At 40.5% G+C, this 25,337-nt stretch overlaps 1 protein-coding gene across 2 annotated transcripts in view; it reads left to right on the plus strand.

Moving 5' to 3' along the window:
- Nucleotides 1-6,227: 6,227 nt before the first annotated feature.
- LOC112464963 (homeobox protein six1-like) overlaps nt 6,228-25,337 on the plus strand; it is a 34,807-nt gene continuing 15,697 nt past the window's right edge. Inside the window, exons 1-3 of one of the 2 annotated variants that reach the window (XM_025032275.1) lie at nt 6,228-8,916; nt 15,000-15,282; nt 16,441-16,675. In XM_025032275.1, the coding sequence (XP_024888043.1) occupies nt 8,599-8,916; nt 15,000-15,282; nt 16,441-16,675 (836 nt within the window). In that variant the 5' untranslated portion in view covers nt 6,228-8,598. The remainder of the gene's footprint in view (nt 8,917-14,999; nt 15,283-16,440; nt 16,676-25,337) is intronic. The other variant, XM_025032276.1, reaches the window with a different exon arrangement.

A 25,337-nucleotide genomic window follows, 5' to 3' on the forward strand; every position in this document is an offset into this window, starting at 1 on the left:
TTTTACCACTTGGTCGCAATATGACGTGTATTTTTGAAGAATGCAATGGTGATCCAATAAAAAATGAACATAACTTGTAACGTGACCGCATTTGTGCTTTGCTTCTTTTCAAAGAATTCACTTAAAAATTAGCATTTGTTTCGTTCAAATATAGCGACGCCCGTATAAGTATGCAATTCTCTTATGATGATATATAAACTTTCCCCGCATATATGAACATACAACGTTAGTAAATATACGAACGTATTTCCTTTTCGTCCAAGAATATTACGATCCTTCTAGTTGTACGGTAATCAATTACTTCACGACATTGCTTCGCCATGGATGGATAGTCGATCATTCCCCGATATTACTTAACTAGGTTCTGTAGACTGTAAGATAAAATTACTCTCCGACATGACTTGGACGATCGTCGATTACTCCCCGAGGGACCGGATGCGACTCGTCCTACGAGTGAAACGCGAATGCGCGGGGCCTTACGGGGATTCCGCTCTCCTTCACGAGACGTCTTTGTAGCGCGACGGAGGCGTGAATGGCGGTGGGCCAGGAGGCCCAATTACGAGTTATTCAGTCCTCGCCACGGGGCACCGCGGTGCCGCTGCTCTACCGTCGGTGTATTCACCTACCTGGCGCCTTCCCCCTTCATCTCGCGTAAGAGCGAGAAGGAGCGCGCGCGAGCTGGGGACGCGAGGCGGAACGAGGGAGTTGAAACGCGCGGGACGTGGGGTAGAGGAACGTGAGGACGTCTCTGCGGGATTCCCCGCCGCCACTTATGGGAATGCGATACGAGCTTTTCGTCGGATGCTCTCTTGCGTTTTCGCATTGTTACGCAACCGTCCTTCTCGCGTCCGCGTCACCCTCGTGCACCCCGACAAAGGGAATCAATGTCAATGCGCACTGCGGTGCCGTGCCGTGTACACGACCAGGAGAGAACGCGGAGAGCGAGAACACTGGAATAATGATTGAGAGTACATAAACGCGAATGCGGATCAAAATCGTTATATTATGCTCCTCTGTAACTGATTGCACAACATATCTGAACCGAGCGGTCCTTTAAATTTGTCACTGGCAAAATTCCTTCGAATTTTTATTGTTTTGTTGTTTTATTACGCTAGTTTTTTGCGATTACTACAATATATTTGTTATTATCCTTCTAATAATTTAAAATTATTGGCTTTATTTTATCCTAATTATTTATTAATGAAGACTGTACCACTAATCTACTGCTTTTATCATAAGATATAGGTACTTAAAATAAGTGAAGAAAAATGTGCATACAAATCAGAGTTACATGATGCTTTTATGTTTTAATAAATATTATCATATGTTGTGTTAGCCTTCTTCCGATCTCCTAAGTTACCAGCACTAATAATACCATTAAACTCATTTAAAAAATCTAAAGTTACCTTTACTCTTCAATCTTCATTTCAATCTCAATTTCATTCATTTTAGCGAAACTGTTTACATCGTACTCGATCAGAGACACGCGAAGTAAAGTGACGGTAAGGGCATCGCGACGAATGCGGATCGGCGCGACTTGTCCCATCAGCAAGATCGAGCGGTCGATTTCGCGGCTCTTTAGGATGAACCTGGGAGGGTTTCTTGAACGTCATATTATGGTGTCAACGACTTCATCGTGGACCACAAACCGCTGGCATCCGCGTACACCGAGGATGAATGGCGACGCCACGGGTGGCAGGGAGGCGCATACAACTCGAATAAAATGTGTCAATTCCGTCTTCGTAACGCCGGGGTTCCTTTCCCCGAGGATCGATTGTGCGCACCGCGAAAGGAAGGAAGTTCCGCACAACGGACAACTATTATTACGCGATATTATTGAATTATACAAGTCACTCGACGGAACAGAGAGTTAACAAATACTGTGTATTGCATAACGCGCGAGTTTTGTTAAACGCTGCACGGAGAGAATTTTCTCTCAAAATTTACCCTGAAATCATGGTAGTTGTGGGACAACATGTACCACCAAGAATTTTATGCGAGCTATTCTGATTACTATCTACCATAATAAAAAATATTAATATCTATTACATTAAAATATAAAATATGTCTGATTAATTTTACTAAAATATATCTAGGAAATTTCAATAATTTTGGTTGGTGGCAATCAATGCTTGGTAATTTTTATTACGTTGTTTGTAAAATGTCTTTTGTATATTTTAAAAATTCCTTGGTTGCCAAGTTGTCCCAAGTTTGTAGTGAATTTAAGGGTAAAATATAACAAAAAAATCTCTCCGTATGTCTAAATAATATATATTTTTTACTAATTCTCTAAGTAATAGATTTATTTAAAATCTTTTATATATACTTATTAATAGTATTAATATATACACAGATGTAATACATACGCAGAAGGACGTAATTATGAAGATTATACTCGCCCATTTGATATTGCATCCGTCGGCGCCGCATTGCCGTCGGTACATCCAGACGGATGCGAAATTCTGAACATCATACGGTGCATTCGACCCTTCAATAACTCCAAGTTTTACTATTAGCTGCGCATCATCCAATGCGTCGTCACATAAGGTAACTCGATAGAGACGCATGAAAAAGATAGATCAATGCGTCTTCGAAACGCAACGCATGATTCATCCGCAACGGGAAATGTCAGAATTGGTGGACACAATTCAAAACGTAGAATCCTTCGTCCTTTTCTCAAGTTCTCCAATATCGTTCGGTAGAGCAGGAACCGTGTAAAGGGCAGAAGGGTTCCATACGCAGTTGCCGAACAGTTGAAGAACGTCAGTCCCACGTCAGTCAGATGCCCTCGCAGGCAGATCAATGCAAGCCACACGGAATCTTTCTCTCACGTACTCTGTTGGGATATAAGACGCATTATTTTAGGCAATATTTGTTCAAAACCCGTATTGAGAGAAACATTTGAAAAAACAACGTGTTGCAACGTTTTCCTGCTTGTGCACGCATGCTTGCGCATTATGTTAATTGTAATTTACACACGGGAAAAAAGGATTAGCTACTATAGCAAATCTAGTCGTAGAATATGGATAACTAACATTTTTTGCAGCGAGAGCTATAATTTAACAATAGTAGCAAAACTTTAACAAAAGGATTTGCTATTATTGCTAAATTATAACTCTTGCCGCAAAAATGTTAGTTACCCATATTTTACGATTTGCTATAGTAGCTAATCTAGTCTTCTAATCTTTTTTTCCGTGCACAGGTTCACAGTTTCAATAGATAAAGAACGATGGATAAAGTAATCTGATTTTTATCAAACCGATGGAATCTTTCTTATGCATGTTTTCTTATATTTTTTATGTGAATTATTATCAAACATTTATTTCAAGCTGATCTGATGGGAAAATAGCGAAAATCGCATTCAAAGTAGCAGATTTGTAGAAATCTGAATAGAGAGAAGGAAAAAGAAAGGATGGAAAGGGGAGGGGAAAGAGGAAAGGAAGTAAGAGAGAGAGGAGAGCAGATTAGTTTGGGGCAGTTTTGGGTTTTGGGTAGGTTTGGTTGTGTTGAGTTAGGTTAGGTTGGGTTGTTTTTTTTTTTATAGAATGGGTAATCTTTAGATTAAGGGTGCGATTTACTTGGCGCTCCAAACGCTCTTGGAAACATTTCATCCTTGTTGTTTATCAAATGTTAAACAAGGACAAAATGATGCTTTGAAGCGTCTAGTGGATCATACCCTAAGTGTAAGAGTAGAGGGGGTGAGGTGAGGAGGAAGAGAAAGAAAGGTTAAGAAAATATATATTCTTAATAAGTTTTTGTTCAGATACAATAAGATTATTTCTACTACTTTGAATGCGATTTTCGCTATTTTCCCATTAGATCAGCTTGAAATAAATATTTGACAATGAATGATTGACAGCACATCAAAAAATATATAAGAAAACATTCATGAGAAAGATTTCATCGCCTCGGCCAAAATCCAGGTTACTTCACTTATTGTCCTGTGCTGCAGTTTTAGATATACTTATTTCACGATTACTAGAGCCAAGATTCGCAAGCAAATCTATGTGAATAACGGCATCTTTCTATCATATGCTCCATTGGGATGCATATGTATACACCAGCAGAAATGGTGTCCCTTGGCGGCAAGGTTGTGTATGTAAGCACAAACATACCTAGCCGTCGCGCGGGATACCATTTATGCCGGTGCATGCATGTACCTATTATTTTAGACACATTTTTACAAAGCGCCCACATTAAAAAGAATATATTACGAAAACAACTTATTGCGATGTTTTCCTACTTGCGCATATATGAGTTTGTGCTTCGTGTCATATAATTTGCCCAGTTCTATTTTTAATAGAAAAGCTGCAAGCTTTGCAGTTTTATATACCTTGTACTTCATGATTACTATAGACCAATAATATATAATCCGAGTACCTTGATCTTTCAGAAAATTTCGTTATAATCCCACTTTACAGAAAATATTTATCTTAACATTTCTCTAGGAATTATTTTTATTTATTTCTATTTTCTTATTTTTAAGCTTATTTTTGTAAGCCATATATCACAATCTCTTCCTTTCTCTCTTACAAAGGAAATAATAAAGATAGTGTCAAGGGAATATAAAACACGTATATTTTGAAGTTAGAATAATAATGCAGAAAATGAAGAATACCTCAATCGAGAGAAACTCTCGTAGTTCATTTCGGCAAATCAGTTTATTTTTTAGAAAATTCGGGAATTATCATATATAGTGGTCTATCTCGCGTTTCGCATTTTCTTTGGCTCCTTCTCAAAAGACTCCGGCGATATCGCGAATTCTCAACATATAGCAACTCACCGTGCCGCCGACTTCGCCATCGCTGCTTTCTTTCGCTGTTAAATCGGACGGTCTGTCGGGGATTTCGCTATATAGCGGCAGACCGTGCGCGACGTGTGTTATTCTATATAGCCCGAGCGCGCGACGCGCGACGACGAAAGCGCGCGGTGCCTTAAGTAACGCAAAAAACGCGGGCGAACGCTCTATCCGTGAAACTTTATCCAACTTCTGTTGTAAGTAGCTTCTGAGCGACGTTACCTTTCTTCCGCGGGGGCGTTCATAAAACCCCGCGAGTACTATAAATCGATTTTTCCCCGGGGAAGAACAAGCCGTCGTTCCGCGCGCACGTCCCTCCCTCCCACCTCTTTTCGCCCACCTTTGCCGACCCCGCGAGCACCGCTAATAAGTCGACGCTAATAACGAGATCTTTAGTGCTTCCTTCATTTATTTTCCTACGCGTCGCTTTTCCTCGTAACTCACCCTCGCATAATGAATAATAATGCCACAGTGGCTCGTGGCTCGTTCGATTCTAACGCTTCATGGTAGCGCGATAGCGTTGCGACGCTAATCTCACAAGCGACTGCTTTATCGCGCCCCGACGCTGTTAACCTCACGAGCGGATATCGCGTAATTTCGCCAAACGGCGAATCTGAATTTTGAACGTGATGGACTCTCGCTCTGCCTTCCTCTAAGAATAAATCGCTGGTCTACGAAATGTTACCACTCTACATCCACGATGCTTTGCGTTTAATCTCAACTCTATGACAAATCTATAATAATAATCTCCAACCCCGACGCGAAGAATTTAACCGTCAACCTGCAGCGATAACAGCAATATGTGTCTTCTCATCCTTCTTTCGTCCTTCAATCGGGTACATTTTTAGCGTCCTTTTTATAGTCCGTCCGAGAACCGTCTGACAAAAAAGCAAATAATTGACGAAGGACTGTTCTATAAATGCGTGATTTCGAGATTTATATGTATACAGATAAACGTTCCACATGCATCGACGTAAAAATCGCGTCGCCCCGCTGTGCGTGCGTCATTAAGAGAACAGACATCCAGAAAAGGCCGGAATTTAACGAGCTCCTCGGAAGGATCCGTGGTCTGGATGCAATTCGCTCGCGTGTCTCATCTCTATCTCTCTTTTCTCTCTCTCGCTCTCTCGCTCTCTTCTCTCTTTTCTCTCTCTCTCTCTCTCTCTCTCTCTCGCTCTCTCGCTCTCTTCTCTCCTTCTCTCTTTCTGTTTCTCTCCGCTCGTGCCGGACGTTCGTAACGAGGCTCATTTGGTGGCGCGCACGCGACCAATGGCGCGGCGGTATGGTGGCTGCGGCCATGCCCAGCGGCCAATAGCGCCGCGCGTCACGCAGCTGTCAGCTTGGCCACGCCCCTCGCCAATCCGCACCGCGTCGCGCATGACGCACTCGGCTCGCCTGGCCGACACGCCGCGTCGCCAGTCTTTTCTGGTGCGCGCGTGAGGAGAGTGTATCTCTCTCGCGCGGCAGCGAGAGAGACAGAACGGCCCATTGATCCGTCACCTCGCGAGGCCCGCGCTCGTCCAGCCGTGGATCTAGATCACGATCGCCGAATCGGAATCACTCTGGGAGACTCCGGATCCGGAACGCGTGCGGGTGCGATCGCGCGTTCGTTCCCGAGTTCTCGCCGCGCCGGAGAGTCACGGTGCCCCTGGCTCTCCCGAGCGCAGTCGGTGTTGTTTCTTCGGTGATGAGTATCGGGGACGTATGCCTCTCGGAACGACGACGCGTTAACACAGTGAATTGACCAAAAAGATCAGCCGAGTGGAATTTTCCGAGCACACCCGTTCTACCCGAAGACGTGACACCGAAAGACTACGATCGTCGAACGTTCCTCGAGGATCAGATTCTTAGCTTGCATCGCACCAGCGATCATTTAAGTGAATCAGTGACGATTGTCATCTCTCTTGGACGCACAGTGTTTGGAATGAGAATGTGAAAATGCAACGACCAAGGAGGATTATCTCTATTGCCCTATTACTTCGTTAAGAAGAGCGAAGAGAGGCGTCGCGTTTATTATCCGTACAGATAGGCGTCGTTAAAATTGTCAAGTGGCGTTCGAGACGGTGGGGAATTCGAAGGTGGAAGCGGTTTGGTGGCATTTTCGTGAAGAGAGAGCATCCGCGACGAGAGGAGGCATCGATGGGGTTCAAGGAGAGCGAGGGAGACGCTCGTTAAGGCGCCTCTAATAATAGCGGCGCGCTCGCGAGTGTACCAAGCGGTCTATAAATACGATCGCTGGCCCCGTGGAAATACGAGCCCGTGGATTTCACGGTGCAACCTGTGTGTGCCGGCGCGGCAGTGAGAACGAGACGGGAAGAAAGAGCGGCGAGTCGGAAGAAACGGTGCGCGGGGAACGACTGCTCGGCGCGGATGGATGGACGGATCTCTCTTGATCGCGGATCAATTTGGCAGAAGTGTTCTCAACGGGAATGATGATCTAACGACTGTGCGAGTTCCACAAGTATTTCCAGGAATGGACGCGAGCCAAGACGGTAGGCGAGACTCGACGGAAGCGAATTGAGGATTATCGCCCGGTGTGTTGATTTGACTCTTTCCGCTTGAAATTATATTTTTACTTGCCAAGCAACGTCCTAGTGAAAACCCCCGAGAAAGACATCCAGCAACGTTGGAATCGCATTTTTTTTTGCCGATTTTTGAAGCGTGAATACACCAAATTGCAGAGATCAGCGAGCATGATCCAAAAAGAAGTAAGAATCCGTGAATCCGCTAACCGTCGGCTCGAAGCTGCTCACAAGACTGATTCTGGAGAGGATCTCATTGTTTCGTAGAATTTTTTCGACTGCGACATTTGCCGGTCAGCTGGCAATCCAAAAATATCGCTCGCTGATCGTCCGAATTTTCGCACAATCCTCGATCGAACGAGATCGATCTGTCGCGCGAACATTTCGAGCGCAACCGGTTGGTGGACCGATGAATACCGATGCCTTGGAGAGACGTACGATCATCCCGACACGATCATCGACGGTTCGTCAAACGGAATGTAAAAGAACTTCACAGTGCTTGCTTCGAAGCTTCATAGCATAGTGCAACATCTATGAATTCACACGTTCAATTGTTCAAATTAGTTGATTATGATTTAACCAATGATTATGACAAGTAACGTTACGCAAGTGTTTGAGGAACGTCGAGTGTACATAAAAGAGAAAAGATACATTTGAGGCGGTAACGGTAATTAAAAGCCAGCTCGTTAAACTGCAGGTGATCAGTTTTGACAAGCAGCGCAAGTGTGCCATCGGAGCACTATCAATTGTTAGATCAATTAGCGGCTCTAATTATTTGTCAGATTTCGTTGCTCGCCATCTTTCAACACGGTATACAAAAATCGCTATTTATAATAGGACTAACCTGAACTGGTCCAGTCTGAGTTGTGACGACTCGCCGCGTCTTTTTAAACAGTAGCTGTAGACCGTTTTTTTAAAAGGATTTAGTCAATTTAAGTTTGTGATAATCCACATCGAGTCAAGACATCGTTTCCCGTAAAAAATCTTGGATCGTCGATCGGCTCGTCGCGCGATGCCCTCGTTCGGACGTCCCAAGGACCCGCAGTGATCCCCGCGAAGGGTTCACCCCGCGGAAGATGAGCGGCGAGTGAAGGGGAGGGGGGCTCCCTTTCGCGCGTAGCGTCGGATCGGGGAACCCGTGAGCGGCGAACCCGACGCGGTCCGTCGCGGTCGCGGACGCGGTCGCGAACGCGAAGCGGGGAGGACGATCGCGTCACAACGGTGGAGGGCGGCGGTGCCGTGCGAGGGGTCGTCGTGGACCCCGGAGATGACGCAGCCATGATGGCCTACGGGGGCACCGCTGGTAACGGGGGCGCGATGGGCCCGTCAGCTGGCGGCGGCGGCGGCAGCGGCGGTGGCAGCGGCGCGGATGTCCTGGGTACCGCCGCCGGCGACTACAGCCCTCAGAGCACGCCCACTCCCTTGACCGGGCACTCGACGACGGGCAGCACGGTGGAGAACGCTTACACGCCCGGCGCGACCGGGGCGGCCAGCTACAGCCCGCAGGACAGCCCGGCGAGTTCCGCCGGGGGCAGCGGTAACGGCCAGCTGCCGAGTTTCGGCTTCACGCAGGAGCAAGTCGCGTGTGTCTGCGAGGTAAGTCGTGTGATTGCCCGTTTCGTGGCGCTCCTCCGACAAGAGACACGAAAATGTACCGAGTAACACCGAGCAAGTCCGGAAAGTCCGGGTCTGCTAGAAGATTGCCACGAAAAAGGTAATTAAGTAAATGAGTAGACAGAAGAGAGGACAGTTGAAAGGAGAAAAAGTGGAGAGGAGGAAGCGAAGAGCCGATTCCTTCGACATTGATAACCCTTTAGGTTCTGGGATTTGTAAGTGAGCGCCTATCTTTTATGCTCGGAATTTTGCTCAAATACTCAGGTAGTTCATTCCCAAATTGTCAACAGTACAGCCAACAGTCTATAACAATCTAAAATATAAATACATTGTAAATATAGTGCATTTATAGTTGAGGCTGTGCAAAAAAATTTCGGTGATAGAAGTGCTTTAATGATTGAATTGTAATTTAATTATTTGTTCCTATGTAACAATTAGATCACATTAAGATTCAAATTAATTTACATGGCGAAGGAATCGGTCTTCAAAAAAAAACCATTCAAAGAATCAAAGAACATCTGATAAATCAGGATGATTTCTAAGCATCATTCAAATGTCATTCGTCTTGTTTGATACTTACAATCTAAATTTGACGTTGTTTCGTGACTCTTATTAGAGGATCTTTAGCTGCATAACCCGCGCCTGCTGCTGCTCAATGCTGTGCGTCGCGTTTATAGAAAGCAGTCTATTCACATTCCAATTAAAAGTATAGATATAAACGTCCTTCACAATAACGTTGCGAGGTGAACGCTGATGTTACATCTAGATAATTATGTGGTACAATTGATCCTTAAGCCGGTTCTACAATACGTCGCAAACAATGGCAACTGCTAGTTGAAAAGTGTTATTTCCATGTTGTGCTTGTCAAAAGAGAGTTGGCGAACTTTTAACTTTTTTGGCGACAGTAACCGGCAATCAGCAATAAGAAATAACACTTTTCAATTAGCAGTTGCCATCGTTTGCTAAGTATTGTAGAACCGGCTTTGTGCGACTAGACAATTTATAAATGTTTTGCACCAAACTCTTTCGCGTTCCAAGAAAGAGAAAACAACTATTGCTCTCTTAACGTTATTGTGTGTGCGAACAAAAACAACGTACAAGGACTGCCAGAAATCTGCGCGCGATACTCGCGACGCACAGCTGACAATGAGCCGCTGATGGCGAGTTTGGCTAGCATTCGCGCTGCACTTTCCTCGGCGAATAATACCGGTCGATTTGCCGGCCTTTCGCTTTATTGAAACGCGACATCATTAAATTCCATCATTAATCGCGATAAACGTCATGAAAATCTCCATTTCGCGTATGCAAGTTGCTTTTTTAATGTTGCAAATTGGAATGAATTGCTTCTCCTCGATATGTTGAGTGCACACGCAAATCCCGCCGTCGTGTTGATTGCCGCTTTGAAGTGTGGAAACGGCGTGGATCTACGTCCCGATGATGAAATTGCCGCCGCGATGGTGCGGTCGTTACGTCGCCGACAATGTGCAGCGTTATGCGCCAAGATTCGCTTGCATGTCACACGCTTAATGGAATCTGCACGATTTTACTGTAACCGTAAATTGTTTTGCGCGCGACGTTTACGTCTCTCATATCGAACGTCCCACATGTTAACTCGTCCTGTTCGAGAGAAATATAGAGGGGAAGGAGAGAAAGAGAGAGAGAAAGGCGATTTCTTTCACGCTTGGCAAAATTTTCACCGATTCTTTACTGCACGCACTCGTCAAGCTACATCGGGATGCAAACAACGAACGATATATTTATTTGATTTATCATCAGGTTTATCAATAAAATTAAACATTTAAATACACACAAATCTTTACTAAAATAAATCTAGTAAATTAACTCTTAAATATATTTGAATTTTTCAAATCAAGAAATATAAGTTTGGATTGTAGATGAAAAAAAATAGATAAACTAATTATGAAAATGTGACATTGCAACAAAAGATTTATTGCGATATGCTTTTGAATCCAAGCGATATATAAACGCCCACATGTGTTTCAAATGTATCTTAATCTTTCGAATATTCCTTGGATATGCCTTTTAGATTTTTGTGTTGTTGCGTCGTCTATTTAATTTTCGACTTTTTTACTTATGCCGCGTAGGCGTACTCGCCACGTGAATATTAAGAGTTAATTTCTATTCTTCGTACACTATAGAAGATGAAAATATTCACGAACGATTGAAACGTGCGGCGATCATAGCACACACGTGAGATAACGAGCGTGCGAAGAGATGGGTTTTGCCAAACGCGGAAGTGATCGGCCGCAGATTGCATCGCTGCACGACGCGTTCTTGCACGTGCATATCCCTGTACTAGCGCTATAATTATGCGGCTAGACTTTAACTCCTTGCCCACGTCGCACAGATAATTATGGCGCTCAAATTCTGCGATTGGAACTTTTGAGAAATGCGAGGGCCCTTCGAGAAGGCCCGTGCATGAATCCTGACCCGTGATATTGGGGTCGCTATCGCGTATCGATTCGTTCAAAAATATTGCGATTGTTGCCATACGCTGTGACACGTGGGCGCTAGTTGTCTTGTATCATTCGAGGTGCCCATTCGATAGTTCCCTTTTCAAAGCATAAATGAAATCGAAACGTTTCACCGGGTGTCGGCCGATCCAATTCTTGTCGAATATCAACGGAATTGATTTTGCACATGAGAAAAAGAGAAATGATAGGACTGAATGATTCCCTCCCGAATCTGGAGGATAAATTATTCTAAGAACATCGACTTTCAATCCCAGTTTAGCAGCTTAATCCGATATATTGAATTATTATAATATCTAATTCAGGTTCAATCTTTTTTGATCCCAATAATTTTAATGTCTATATGCAGCAAGTATTATCGAATAAAAATTAGATAGTGTAATTATTTGTATATATTGCATTCAATCATATTCAAAATTCAGCGAGAAGATTTAAATATTTGTTCATCTATTAAATGAAAATAAAGCGGAAAGATTCTTTATTTCGGATTATTTTTTTTTTATACATTCAATTTTTAATGTATTATTTTCGCTCATAAAAAAGCCGTGTAAGAAATTTTATTGTTGACATTTTTCCACGATGCCGATTGGTTCTCTCGTTGCGCTGACTACGTGAGCATCTGTCATCGCATATTTTGACAGTTTTATGTATCAAGGGTTAATAGTGTAACAGTAATAGTATAATGTTAATCCTTCGTAGACACTTCTCTAGAATTCCGCGGTAGTCACACTGGGTCGTATTGACCCAGGCGATTTTTAATGGTTGCTATTTTAATGGTATCGGTCCGATCGGGTTCAAATAATTTTGGAACATACCTTGAACATTCTAGAATATAAAACAATTGCGGTTTTGTGAGAAATCAAGTGGCAAAAAAAAAATCGTGAACGAGTACCTACATGAGATTAACAGTCTCTACCTATAGAGGATACTTCAAACTATCACTCTTGTAGATGGTGGACCAAGTCTCATTTTAAGCTAGGCATTTAGCTGATATTTAGATTCAAATGAGTGTGGGTCATATTGACCCAAGAGTGACTACGAAGGGTTAAAGCTAAATAGCGCGCGCGTCTGTGATGTCTAGTACATAAAAAATTGTTATGCGTTACACAATTGTTTGCGTTGTCCAGTTCTAAAAGAGAGGGGGGGGGAATAAACTCGCGTAACAGCGGTTCTTCTAATCAGCATCAGCATCGTTGACAGTTAATCCAATCTTAAGATCTATGTCGTACATTTCTCTTCGTTCGGGTGACGTGATACTCATTCCTCATTATGCGCCACGCGGTGAGATTAATCGGCCGTATCGTGGAAAATTCGGCGACATCCGGCGACGACAGCGAGCAGACAAAGATGACAGGTGTACATAGAGCTCATATTGCTAATTGAGCGATCATAAGACACTCGTCTGCATAGGATCGATAACGTCTTAATTTCGTGACGGATTCTCGGCAATTAATTTCGTGCGCTGGAAGGAAATCTCGAGATTCTCGCGATATCAATTTTCTTCTCAAGAGATATTTATTAATTTGATTTAATATATGAAATTAAACTTAATGTTAATATATGATTATTCAAAAATATAGGGGAAAAAATATAAATGGATACAATGTGAAATTTTTGTGTTCGTGTCACTGAAAGAACCAATTATAGAGTCGAATGACTATTTACACGTGCATAGATTTTGTATTGCAATAAAGTTTACACGTACCAGTAACGTATCGATTTTATGATAATATCGCGCTTTTAACAAAGTTGTATAAATTAAAGATACGTAATACGGTGATATCTAGATTGGTAATATATAGTGCGCGCGTGATATCGAATAAACGTCATTGACGCAAAGCAGACATATATGCGGATACTGGCAAATAGATAGCTCATTTCTCAAACGGAATCCTCGGTGGTTAATTATGTCAACGGGAGAACGCGCGAAAGGGATAACATGATTCGTACCGATAAAACGAACTGAAGTATACGACGAAATAAAATTGATGTATAGTTCCACTTAGGATCGTGTTACGCGATCGTTTAAGTTCATTAATAGTCGTTTCGAGAAATTATACTGATGTTAAACGTCAAAGATATGTCGGGTGTAATTTTACACATAATTAGATTTTCTCTCTGTCAAATTATATTATTTTATTCAAACTATAGTTGTATGGCTTTCCGTGCTTCATAATTTTATTATTAAAGTTCCCGTCATTCCATAACTTCGCATTATTGTATTGCGTGATATATTTATATTTCTAATGGAAATATACGAACTAAATATACAGAATTTTTGCTTATGATTATATGAATTCTAACATCTTGACATAAGGAACCACCGACTATCCGAAAATATTTCATATATTCTGAAAATATCTAAGACTATTTTAATCGCTCCGAAACACGAAGACTCATTTCTGCTTGCTCGCAAAAATTTTATTAATTGAAAATCAACCGTTAATATATCGGCATAGAAGGTAGACATCCTGATTCAATTCTCCTCGAACTTCTGAAACCTTATCCCGATATTATATTGAAGTTCATTCAATTTTTTACAAAATTTATTTTATAATCCCAAAATTCTTCTAAATTGATCTTTTTGAGGAAGATTTAATAACTGTTTTAAGAAAGTGCTTTCAAGTCCTTTATTAGACCAATTTTTCAGCCTCTTTATTGATGCGCGCGATGATTTTAAACAGACACTAGTTTTGTTGAGAGAAAAAAAATAATCGGGCATGTAACAAATCTATCTTAGATCTCCAGATCTAACTAGTTTTTTTATCAAAAGTGCTATATCAATACATAAAACTATACCTAAGATAATCTGAATAGTCGTTATAATATCTTTGTTTCAAGGAAAAGATTAAAAATTCCAAATATACCAAATCAGTTCCATCTGAAGCTACGTCAGCTTTTTCTTTTTAAAGAAAGAGGAGTTTTAATAAAATAATTAACCAAGGCATTCTTGTACCCGTTCAAACTGGTTTTTGTTAAAATTGACGTTTACTTCAGTTTACAAATTGTATTTAATCAGGATTAATTCAAATTATTATTTAAATTTGTAAAGGCTTTAAAGTCTTTGTGTAATTTTACATTATTTTATAGTATTCCGATTTATGCCTCAGTTTTTATAATTTTTTAACTTGTATTGTGTAAATACGGTGAATAATTAAATTAAATATAACAATGACTTGTATACACTACTTTGTTCAAAACTAAAGAAATTAAATTTAAGTTAATTTTCTCGGCTTGAAAATTCTATGATATAAGAGGATTGATCTGAGTTTAATTCTCTCGTTTAAAGGTTAATTTTTCCTGGGATTAAAAATATATATAGATGTATAAACGTTTCAATTGCCAATTGCTGTAATCTTCCATTCTCATCCTAGTTCTCACCGTTCCCCTTTACACGAAATTGTCCCGACTGACCTGTTAGTCACCGGTAGTTGTCCGACTCATCTTCCTTGAACGAAACGATCAGTTGAAAGAGGTGAATATGAGACATATACAAGATACACTAGAATAAGAGGAGACCCGGGATGAGTTTTGCCGACTAACAGTGTGCCCCCCCTGTCTATCGTCTTCAAGGCGATGGTGTCGAATGTCCAGGTTCTTCAGCAGGCGGGCTCCGTGGAGAGGCTCAGCCGATTCCTATGGTCTCTGCCGGCGTGCACCAGGTTGCACCGGCACGAGAGCGTACTCAAGGCCAAGGCGATCGTCGCCTTCCATCGGGGCCAATTCAAGGAGCTCTACAGGATCCTGGAGAGCCACACCTTCAGCCCGAACAATCATCCGAAGCTGCAGGCTCTCTGGCTCAAGGCCCACTACATCGAAGCCGAGAGGCTGCGCGGAAGGCCCCTCGGCGCAGTTGGTTAGTAAGAATTTTTCAACGATTTTTTTCTTGCGTATATAAGTAGTAAGATCGGTAAAAATTATTCCGAGCAAATTCGACAATGTAACATTTTTCCTAGTAATTGTCAATTGCTAATTTCTCATCTTGATCATTTTTTAAAATAAGTATTTCCCGTTTTTATCAACGATTATTCGGGTTTAGCGAAATATCTTTATAGATCTTGAAAAAATATAACTTCAGTGACCACCCAATCTTCACTTGAAATGTTAGTAACGCCGATTAATGATTAAGTTTTTTTGTTAAAGATTAGAAAATACCTATATGTACGTCACATTTCTCATTAAATTAATGATTTTTAATTATTCTTATTATTTCTCGAAATATGTTACTATGTTACTATTAATGTAAATATGTTACTATTATTGTATAAATACTGCTAACATTTTATTATTGGTATATCCCATAAAGAAATGTCTGTAATTTTTAATACGCTGTGTGTGATAATTTATAAGCAGTTTATCCAACCTCTCGACATAAAATATTCCGCGGATAATACGATGCGTGCGCATCGCATTAATTTTCGCGCCTATAGGACATTGCGTGCCGGAATGCACGCCGCACGATTTCATCATCATTAACAGCCAAACGGACGAACAAAACGAACAAAGTTATTACCGTACGCACCAAGTACGAGCTCTAATGAGCGGTATAGACTTGGCCCTATTTTACCCGCTCGATCCTATTCGCAAACGTCGCGCGTCTCGCGCGCGTGAAGCTGACGACGTCGTTGCACTCGGCCCAGAAACCAAATCCGTCCCCCAAAAAAGAGAAGCTAGAAACAAAGCGTGCCTCTGTGAGCACGCTGAGAGAATCGGAGTGCATAACGCACTCCGCCGCTTCCTCTTCCGTTTTTCCCGGCGCGGCGTCGCGAATCCGCGTTCGCGATGAGAATTTCACTCGCCAGGCTTCACCCAAGAATATTTATCTTGGAGGCCTCAAAATGTGTATATTTAAAGATACAGGTATAGACTTGCGCGACGGTATTCTGACGGCACTGCAATCTTAAGACTAGCGTACCAGCGACGCTTTTAAAATTGCACTTCTATTCAATGTTTTCTCTGAAAGAGAGAATATAGTAGTCCTGACTTACAAAAGGATTCATCTTTCACTTTGCAGGAAAGTACCGGGTGCGCCGTAAGTTTCCCTTACCGCGCACGATCTGGGACGGCGAGGAGACGTCTTACTGCTTCAAGGAAAAGTCCAGGAGCGTCCTGAGGGATTGGTACGCCACCAATCCGTATCCGTCGCCGCGCGAGAAGCGAGAATTGGCGGAGAGCACCGGCCTTACCACCACGCAAGTCAGTAATTGGTTCAAAAACAGGAGACAGAGAGACCGTGCCGCCGAGCATAGGTGAGTTTTTGACGCCGGAGGCGACTCTTTCCGCTTAGTTAATTACGTAAATTGAATTGTCATTGGGATATCAGACACGCGCCTCGCTAGAACCGAAAGATGGAAAGGAATGCATTTTATTATAAAAAAAAAGTTCTCTGAAATAGACACAAGTATGCAAAAATCTAATTATCTAGAAATATAAATAAAGAAAAGTAAGGATTGTAATGCGCTAGAAAACGAATACTCTAAGAGAAAATATTGCGGCTGTCAAATTGGGTCAATGGGAGTTCCAGAGTTCTCTTTTTATTTAAACTAAAAAAATATTAAACTGTTACTGTTGAAGTATCTTATTAAACAGATTAAATAGAAATATGTTAAGCCCCATGTGTAATAGGAGATATTAACAGGGATGGCTCAAGGTAGCCACACGAAGATAACGCAATTAGTAAAATATATTAATAAATACGACGGATTGGAAGATCGCTTAACAAACCATCGTTTTATTAAATATTTTGTCAAGTAAATGATATCCGGCAATATATATTTTTACGCGTCCGACGGTACGCAGATGTACAATTGACGGACGCGCTAGCGTGGAATTTTCGTCTCTCGCGGATAGAAGCGCGCGGCCCGTAGGAGTCCCGTGTTGTTTGGAAGGTCGTTGCTCTACATCCGATTTTAGAAACGAGCGGAGGCCCCATAACTATGTACGTAACGCGATGCCTTCCACCGCGAGAGCATCGTGTCGCATGCATGCATGCATGCTCGTGCGCGCGGCCGTCCTTTTCTTCGCCGAGCGAGCGAGCGAGGGAATAATAAATAAATAAGTACCAGCTGGGCCATCTGGGCCACTGACAGAGCCAATCTCCTGCGAATTCTTCCGCGAAATTTAGCACTTTGACGGCTAGTCATCGATAATCGAAAGTATATGCCAGGCTTGTCAATCGGTTCATTAGCGGTTTTAGACCGAATATAAGTTTATTGCAAGAGAAACTCTTGAATATTGTATGTCGAACTACACACACACAGAGACACTTTTCTCTTAGAATTTACCTTGAAAATCATGGTACTTGTGGGATGACATGTATTTACGAAGAATTTTATGCGAGCTATTCTGATTAATATTTACCATAATAAAAAATGTATCTATTACAATAAAATAAAAAATGTTTGATTAATTTTACTAAAATATATAGTAAAATTTCAATAATTTTTTAAAAATTACCAATTTTCTTGGTAATTTTTATTACGTTATAAAATGTCTTTTGTATATTTTAAAAATTCCTTGGTTGCCAAGTTGTCCCAAGTGTAGTGAATTTAAACGGTAAAATATAACGAAAAATTATCTCTGTGTATACATTCAATCTTGTCTCAAAATGTAAAATTTTTTTGTTTATTAGCGTTCGCTTTCCGTTCTAATTAAAATTAAATTGTAAACTAAACAAATTATAATTATTGTAATGAATTAAGTTGAAGTATGATATTAAAACAATTATTAGTTGCCAAAAATTCTTTTGAGCTAAAGATGGATTTTTAAAGTACATGGATTTTTAAAGTAATTCTGACGAGTAAATGTTCGCGAAATCACGCGGATGGGAATAATTAAACGGATATTTATGCGATATTAAAGTGATTCAGGAGCATAGGTGCTTTGCGGGATTTCCTGTAATTAATATGCGGCAAATATGATGCCATACGCGCGTATCCGGAAAGCCATCAGATAGGTCTGTAAGACCTAACGTCATGAGTATGCCTAGGGTGACCATAAATTCTTGGATACGAACTTTACTCTGGAAATAATCAGTCTCGAACGATCAATTCGATCTGCGCAAACTTTTCGCGAGTTACACATACACACGTTTCTCTTATAGATTATATTTCCGCGAATCATTCGCGTTCAACAAAAATGATTTAATAAAATACGTCTCTTGTGTGAACTCGAGTTTGAAACTAAAAGAATCTTCATTTAATTCAAGTTTTCGTGATATACATAGATGCAAAGATGAATTTTACATTTTCTTGTAACGTTAAAAATTAAAATTGAACTCGACGAACGTTATGTAGGTACCGATGGTTCATCATTCTGCCATGATCCTTGAACGCTTTGGGACGGGTGCGTTAATTCGCGAACACTTCGTAGAACGTGCACGCATCTCTGACCCCCTGCCGTTGTCCATGGGAATACACAGAAGCCATAAGAAATTCGATACGTTCCCCGTGGCATGACGTGTGTACTGGTCCTGCCACGGTGGTGCTTCCCACTTCCTCCCTCGCGAGAAAACACCGTAACCACGATTCGCATGGATCGGCCGGATCCATATATCCTTCGATGAAGGCACTCCTCGCTGACACTTCTACTAATGTGCAGTCAGCAGAAAATATATTTTGTTTAAGGATGGATTTTATTTCCACGTTAGCCGGGAACAGTGATAACGACAGTTTTTGAAACATTAAGGAGATGTGAGACCTGTAAGCACGAAAAAATTATGGTGCGGTAAATTGCTTGCAAATTATACAATAAATATAATCGAAATTATTTTTATAATAGCTTTTTTATACATTTAGGAAGAAAATATGATGTCGATTATTGCAAGCGTTTATTTATTTAAAAATACAGTATGAAAAAAGTGACTTTTCTTGTTTTATCACAGTTTGACAAAATATTGAAACGTGACAAGCAGAATTTTTTTCTCGGTAAAATTTTTATTGATTTTTATGGATTAAACAAAAATTTTTTTACTCTGCTTTACAATTGTTTAAGAAAATTAACCATTTTTCTAACAATATTTGGGTTTAATTTGTAGAGAATTCAATTTACAAAATTTAAAAAAGAAACATTCTAATATTTATCTTATCCTTTTAGAGAAATAATGGTAAAACTACAGAAAAATATCGTTTCAAGAAAAACGCGTTTAACAATAGATTTTCAACGTAATAAAATGTTTTTACTCGGCTAAAAATTATTCTGGATGATAGAATATAAGGTGGAGAAGCTTTTTAATAACGAACAGACCTTTTTATCTGAAAACATAGAAGAGTAAATTTTGTTCCGGATTAACGCGCGCGCACGCTGTTCTTCGCGCACCGTATCTCATTTAATATCTTGCACATATGGCTCTTTCACCGGAATCAATATTTAAATTGTTTACTATGTTAAATATCAAAGCGATTAAAAATGTATTTATAAATAGATTTAGTAGAAGACAGATTTTACCAATTAATTTATTTTTTCAATTAATATAATTAGGTAAATAAGATTTATATAAAAGGGAATAAAAAGCCAGTCTCTTGAAATTATTAACATTTCAAATCTTTATACTTTAATCCGACGTTATACTATATAATATAACAATAAGATGAAGTACGATAAACTTCAGGTACTATGTATATTATTTTTTCACAACTACACTGTTTGTCATAATAAACAATTTTGTAATAATTTTGAATCATACCAATTTTATTGGTATAATTTAAGTCCAAGGACCAAGTAATAATTTAAAATATTTTAAAAAACTTATCTTAATGCGACTTAACTCTTTATAGATTAGCTTAAGTCTCATTTTAGTAATCGTGCTACATATTTTCTGAGTAACACTGGATTGAATGCATATGGACTTGATTCTAGTAAATAGATTATAAAAGGAACTTAATTCTATTTACAATAATGTTTATAATAACGAAAAAATAATAAACGAGGATTAAGACCATAATTGTTTAAGTGCTTAACGTATACATAGTCGGAAATTAAATGAATATCTCGCGTATGCAGGGGCGGCGTCCTGACGAGCCCCTCGGGACAGGGGCGTCTCGTGGGCGTCTGCAACAGACAAAAAACGTCAAATACGGGGACCATAGTCCTCTCCCGGGAGCTGTTATCGAGCGATTTAACTATCTCATTTCGATACGATATAACGCGCACGCTCAATAAAACGCAGACCACTCCAAAAAAGGGGGCTAAGTGAATTTTAAAAAATTATTTACGTAGTGTTTAACTTATTTACTATCAGATGATAGCTGATAGAAAATGATTAACGTTAGATGAGAATTCTACCACGTAATAGGAATTAAAAGGACAAATAATTTGTATATATAACAGTAATGATATACGATGTCTGATGATAATTACAATAATAACAATTATGAATTATACTATTAGATCATAATCCAGTTTTCTCTGACTTATCGGTTTTTTTTTTTTTTCACAAGCGCGATCACAACGATGGCTGCGTAGCAATTTATGTAGAAAGATAACGATTGCGTGCGCTCTTGAATAATTGATATCGGTCGACCATAATTATCGACACAGAGCGCGTATCCGAGCGGAAGTATATAAGCTCCAAATCGCGCGAAAGATAAGGCCGATCTAAACACGATGGATTCTCGAAACACCCACAATACCCGTACACGCTCAACCCGCAAGAGCAGGACCGCTCTCTCTCTCTTTCTCTTCCTGCCGTAACAAACTTTAAACAATGAGACGTCGATCGAGATAAAACCCCGCGCAGTATGCCACAACTGTTTTGCATACCGAAAAAATCGGGGCCGATAAGAGGGATGGTGGCAAAGGGAGAAGGAAGACTTCTCCGGCTGTAATCAGCGCTAGATTATTTGTGCCGGCCGATGCGCGGCGAGCGCACGGAGAATACAAAGTCGTCAGCATCCAACCGCGCCGAAGTGCATCCGCTGCACTTTGAGAAACGCACGAGACACGACGACGACGACGACGACAACGACGATGACGCGGTGCGTCAACGGCGACCCGTCGTTGCAGTTGCATCGTTGCCGACGATAACGGAACCGCTGTTCTCGGTACCCGGTGTCCGGTGACGACGGAACGTGCGTGTATCGCCCAAACGCGAGATAACGCGCGGTGATGCTGATTAAGATGATCGGCGACGGCGCCGCGTCGGATAATCCGCTCCTCGCTCCACGCGCGCGCGTCCCCGCCGCGCCGCGCAGGCCGCTTCTCGAAATTTTCCGACGGTGCGTGCGGACCGTGCGGTGTCGCGTTGCAGCGTGAGGGAGAGAAGAGCAGTCCGCGGCGCTACTTTAGTCCGCTGGATGCGATCGCTTCGGCCGTTAAAGCTAAAAATAATATAAATAATATCTGACAATGGAGAGCGATATGGCAGCGAGTAAGAGCGTTGTGTGGCGCGCGAATAGGAAAAGTCGCGGGTTGTGATCTGTAATTTAAGAAACGGTATGGACAAGACCCGTACAATAGAGCACATATTAGGAATAAAAATAAATTATAAATATTATAAATCAGAAATAATAATTAAACGTAACGCAACGTAATGGAAAAGAATAAAATGTAAGATTTAATATAAGAACATTTCTATATTTACATATCCTATAATATTTAATATTTATTACAGAAATGTTTTTATATTTATAGATCCTAATATTTAATATTTATTCTTATTCCTAATATGTGCTCTATTGTGCACTCTAACGTGTAAATAGTCGTCAGGTTTATAAATATTAACACGATATCATGCTTCCTTTAATAAAAATTACTCCACGAGTCTCTCTCGAGCGACGAGAGATTGACCAGCGGCGGTAACGACAAGCATAAAAAAAAAACGCGCCGTAGTTGCAACGTTTTCGGCAGCGCGCCGTGTTGCTCTCGAAGATTTGAAAAACATCGGTCAGTCGGCCCTTTTTTTCGAGTATCGATTCTATCGTTCGGCTTGAAAAATAAATGCTGCATGTTTCGCGCTGCAATCCTTTTTCGTCTTATACGTACCGTTGTACATGTATGACACTTAAAACGCGTCGATTTTGATCATAGTCAGAATGACAAACAACACACAATACAGTTAGAGAGAGCAGGAGGAAAAGAAACGGGGATATGGACGCCGGTGCATCCGCGAGTGCATTGTGCCTTCATTCTTCGCAGTCAAAAATAAACTCCCGACCGCACGCGCTGGTCGCGCTGTATATTTTTTTGTTTTGCTCTCACTTTCTCTGTGCGAGAGCGGCCGCGCGCTTGTACATGGCGCTTAAAAACGTCTTTATTATCGTCGCGCTAGGCCCGCAGTAGAAAGAGTCAGTCATCCCCGAAGGGACTCATCCGCTCCGCGAGCAATAAACCAAGAGAGCAACATCGTGGCGCCGGAAATAAATACAAGACCGAAGTACGGGCATCCCATCGCTCTCCAACCGACTTATCGTACTCCGAATTTATTATTCTTCGGCCGAATGATTTTTAAGCCGAGGATCTTATCGGTATTGAAACGATCGAGGAAGAAATCAGGATTTCTGAGAGTAACTTTATTTCCGTTTATTTTGATTTTTTTGAAATGAGAATTATAAATTGTTGGAGCCAATATATATTATCGTGATCCGTGCAATGCCGCAGTTTTTCATGGGTTTTGAAATATGTGATATACAAATCTCTCTCTAAATGTGAAAATTAAGAATGCAGAGATAACAATGTCAAGCGACGTCTTTATAATAGAAAGAGACCAACGCAGAGTCGCTTCTACAGCGCGAGTTTGCCGTTCCGCCGGCTTTCACGATGGATCGAAGGGCCATATCACGCTGTGGCAGAAGCCAGTAATGGCTTCGTCGTTGTTCTCCAGTGTCAACAAAACATTGCTAATGTACCAACCCTCGAACCCTCGCCCTCGTCTTCGTCCTTGCTCGCCCCTTTCATCCGACAGCGCGGAGAGAAAAATGGTGGGAGGACGACATGGAAGAGAGGGACGTTATTTCCAGCCGGCCGACAATCTTATCCCGTGCGATCGATTTGTTGTTAAAATTTAAGAAGTCTCTCCCAGACCGATCTAATCGATGGCTCTCGTCGGCGTTGACCTCGATTCGATCAGTCGATCGCGTTATAAAATATAGAAATTTCGTGAATATTTAGATATACGTTCCTACGTGCGTTGCTCGGAGGAATTAACATTGTCGCAATTAATTTCGTACAATTGTTCGTACAAATTAATATAACTTCTCAGCTACAGAGGTATTCTCATTCCGGCATTGCTCGATAACTTGTATTTTTTATGCGTATTATAAGATATCTATTTATTAAATTTTAAACTATTCCTCGAGCATTTTATTTTACACAACGATATGTCTGGCCAGGAGATTCTTAGGAGATGGTTTACATGAAAAGATATACGGACTTTACATTTATTCCGCATTAATGACTAAATTGTAAACGCGCTCCGTGCTCCATGATCGTCGCTCGGAAACTACTGGCAGCGGGATTAACGTCTCTCTCATTTGTCGGCCGTCAGAGATTGTCCACTTTAGATTAGATTAGATTAGGGACGGACGTTTTATTCGCGCCGCATAAGCGAAACACGCGCGCGCACGGCTGCTCACCGCGTTTGTTTGTGGCGACGTTTTTATCGGGCGACGTGTGCGGTTCTTCTGACGTTTTCTACGAACCGGACTCGATGATCCGCCGGTATCACCGTCGTAAAATTCTACGCGTGAACAAAGAAGAGCGGCACATTGAATCAAGCTGCGTATATTTCAGAAATGACCAATTATTGCGAAGCCTTTGTACAAAAGCTGTGTGCAAAGGACCAATCGGGATAATTGCGAATACTAAATGTGACGCTGACAATGAAATAGGTTTGAATAAATCTAATTATTCGAAATAAATTTAATTATACGAAATTTTATTACCTTTTTTCGGATGTTTTTATGAAAATTGACTCTCCCCCATATAAATGCATATAAAATGTCAGGTTTTGCAATTGTTTCTTTTTCCTGAATGAAATTGTATGAGTGTCGGTGTACGAAGATATAATAATAGTCATTATTTTTTAAGCACTTCTTTGCAGAAGCACTTCTGATGCAGAAATCTTTGATCATATTTCTATAGAAATATAAAAATTCCAGTATATTATAAAAAAAATATGTAGATATATAAAAATACATATATATTTTTTCTCAATATTGAATATATTTGGATATAAAACAGAGAAGGGCTAATAAGTAATGACTAACGATTATAGCTTCGAAAAATATTGAAATTTCACATTTATGATTACAATTATCTTGATAAATTCTATATAATAGACCGACTTTATCACGGTAAAAAGTTAGACGAATAAAAAAGTAAATTAAATTAAAAATTTCTGTGCGTAAAGATAATTTTAGCATAAAACTTTTAAAAACATTTTATGTTACTATAATGATAATAATCATAAAATTGGGGGGAAAAAGATTAAGTTTCAATAACTCCGATGCATTTACTGCGTAATGGTGTAAAAATACATATCTATAACGTCGAACTTTTTGCGAAGCTATACGCAGTAATATGGAATAAAAACGGAACGTGATATGCAATTACGATTTTATGTTTAATATTGCTAACATATTTTTCACCTGATTGAACAATACGTGTACCTTTTATTAAACCTTTTATGAATATTAAATATTAAATTTTTAATCATTATTTTATTACTCGTGCAACATTGCGCAGAATTAATAAAAAAAAATTTTGTATTTATTAATCTCGATTGATCCATCTTACTCGCACTTTAATAATATCTAGTAATACTTTAAAATGAGACTTTTGAGCATTACTCGTGGTCGCATATAGGTATTCTGGCTAAATATGCGATATTTATAACATATACGTATCTGCGTTCTCGATCTTTAAGACGAAAAGTAAGTTTGCGCTTAAATTTTCATATTTTATATTTTAGCGGGA

Source organism: Temnothorax curvispinosus, unplaced genomic scaffold (genome assembly GCF_003070985.1).
Source record: "Temnothorax curvispinosus isolate PA1 unplaced genomic scaffold, ASM307098v1 QBEX01014781.1, whole genome shotgun sequence".
Classification (NCBI taxonomy): Eukaryota; Metazoa; Arthropoda; class Insecta; order Hymenoptera; family Formicidae; genus Temnothorax; species Temnothorax curvispinosus.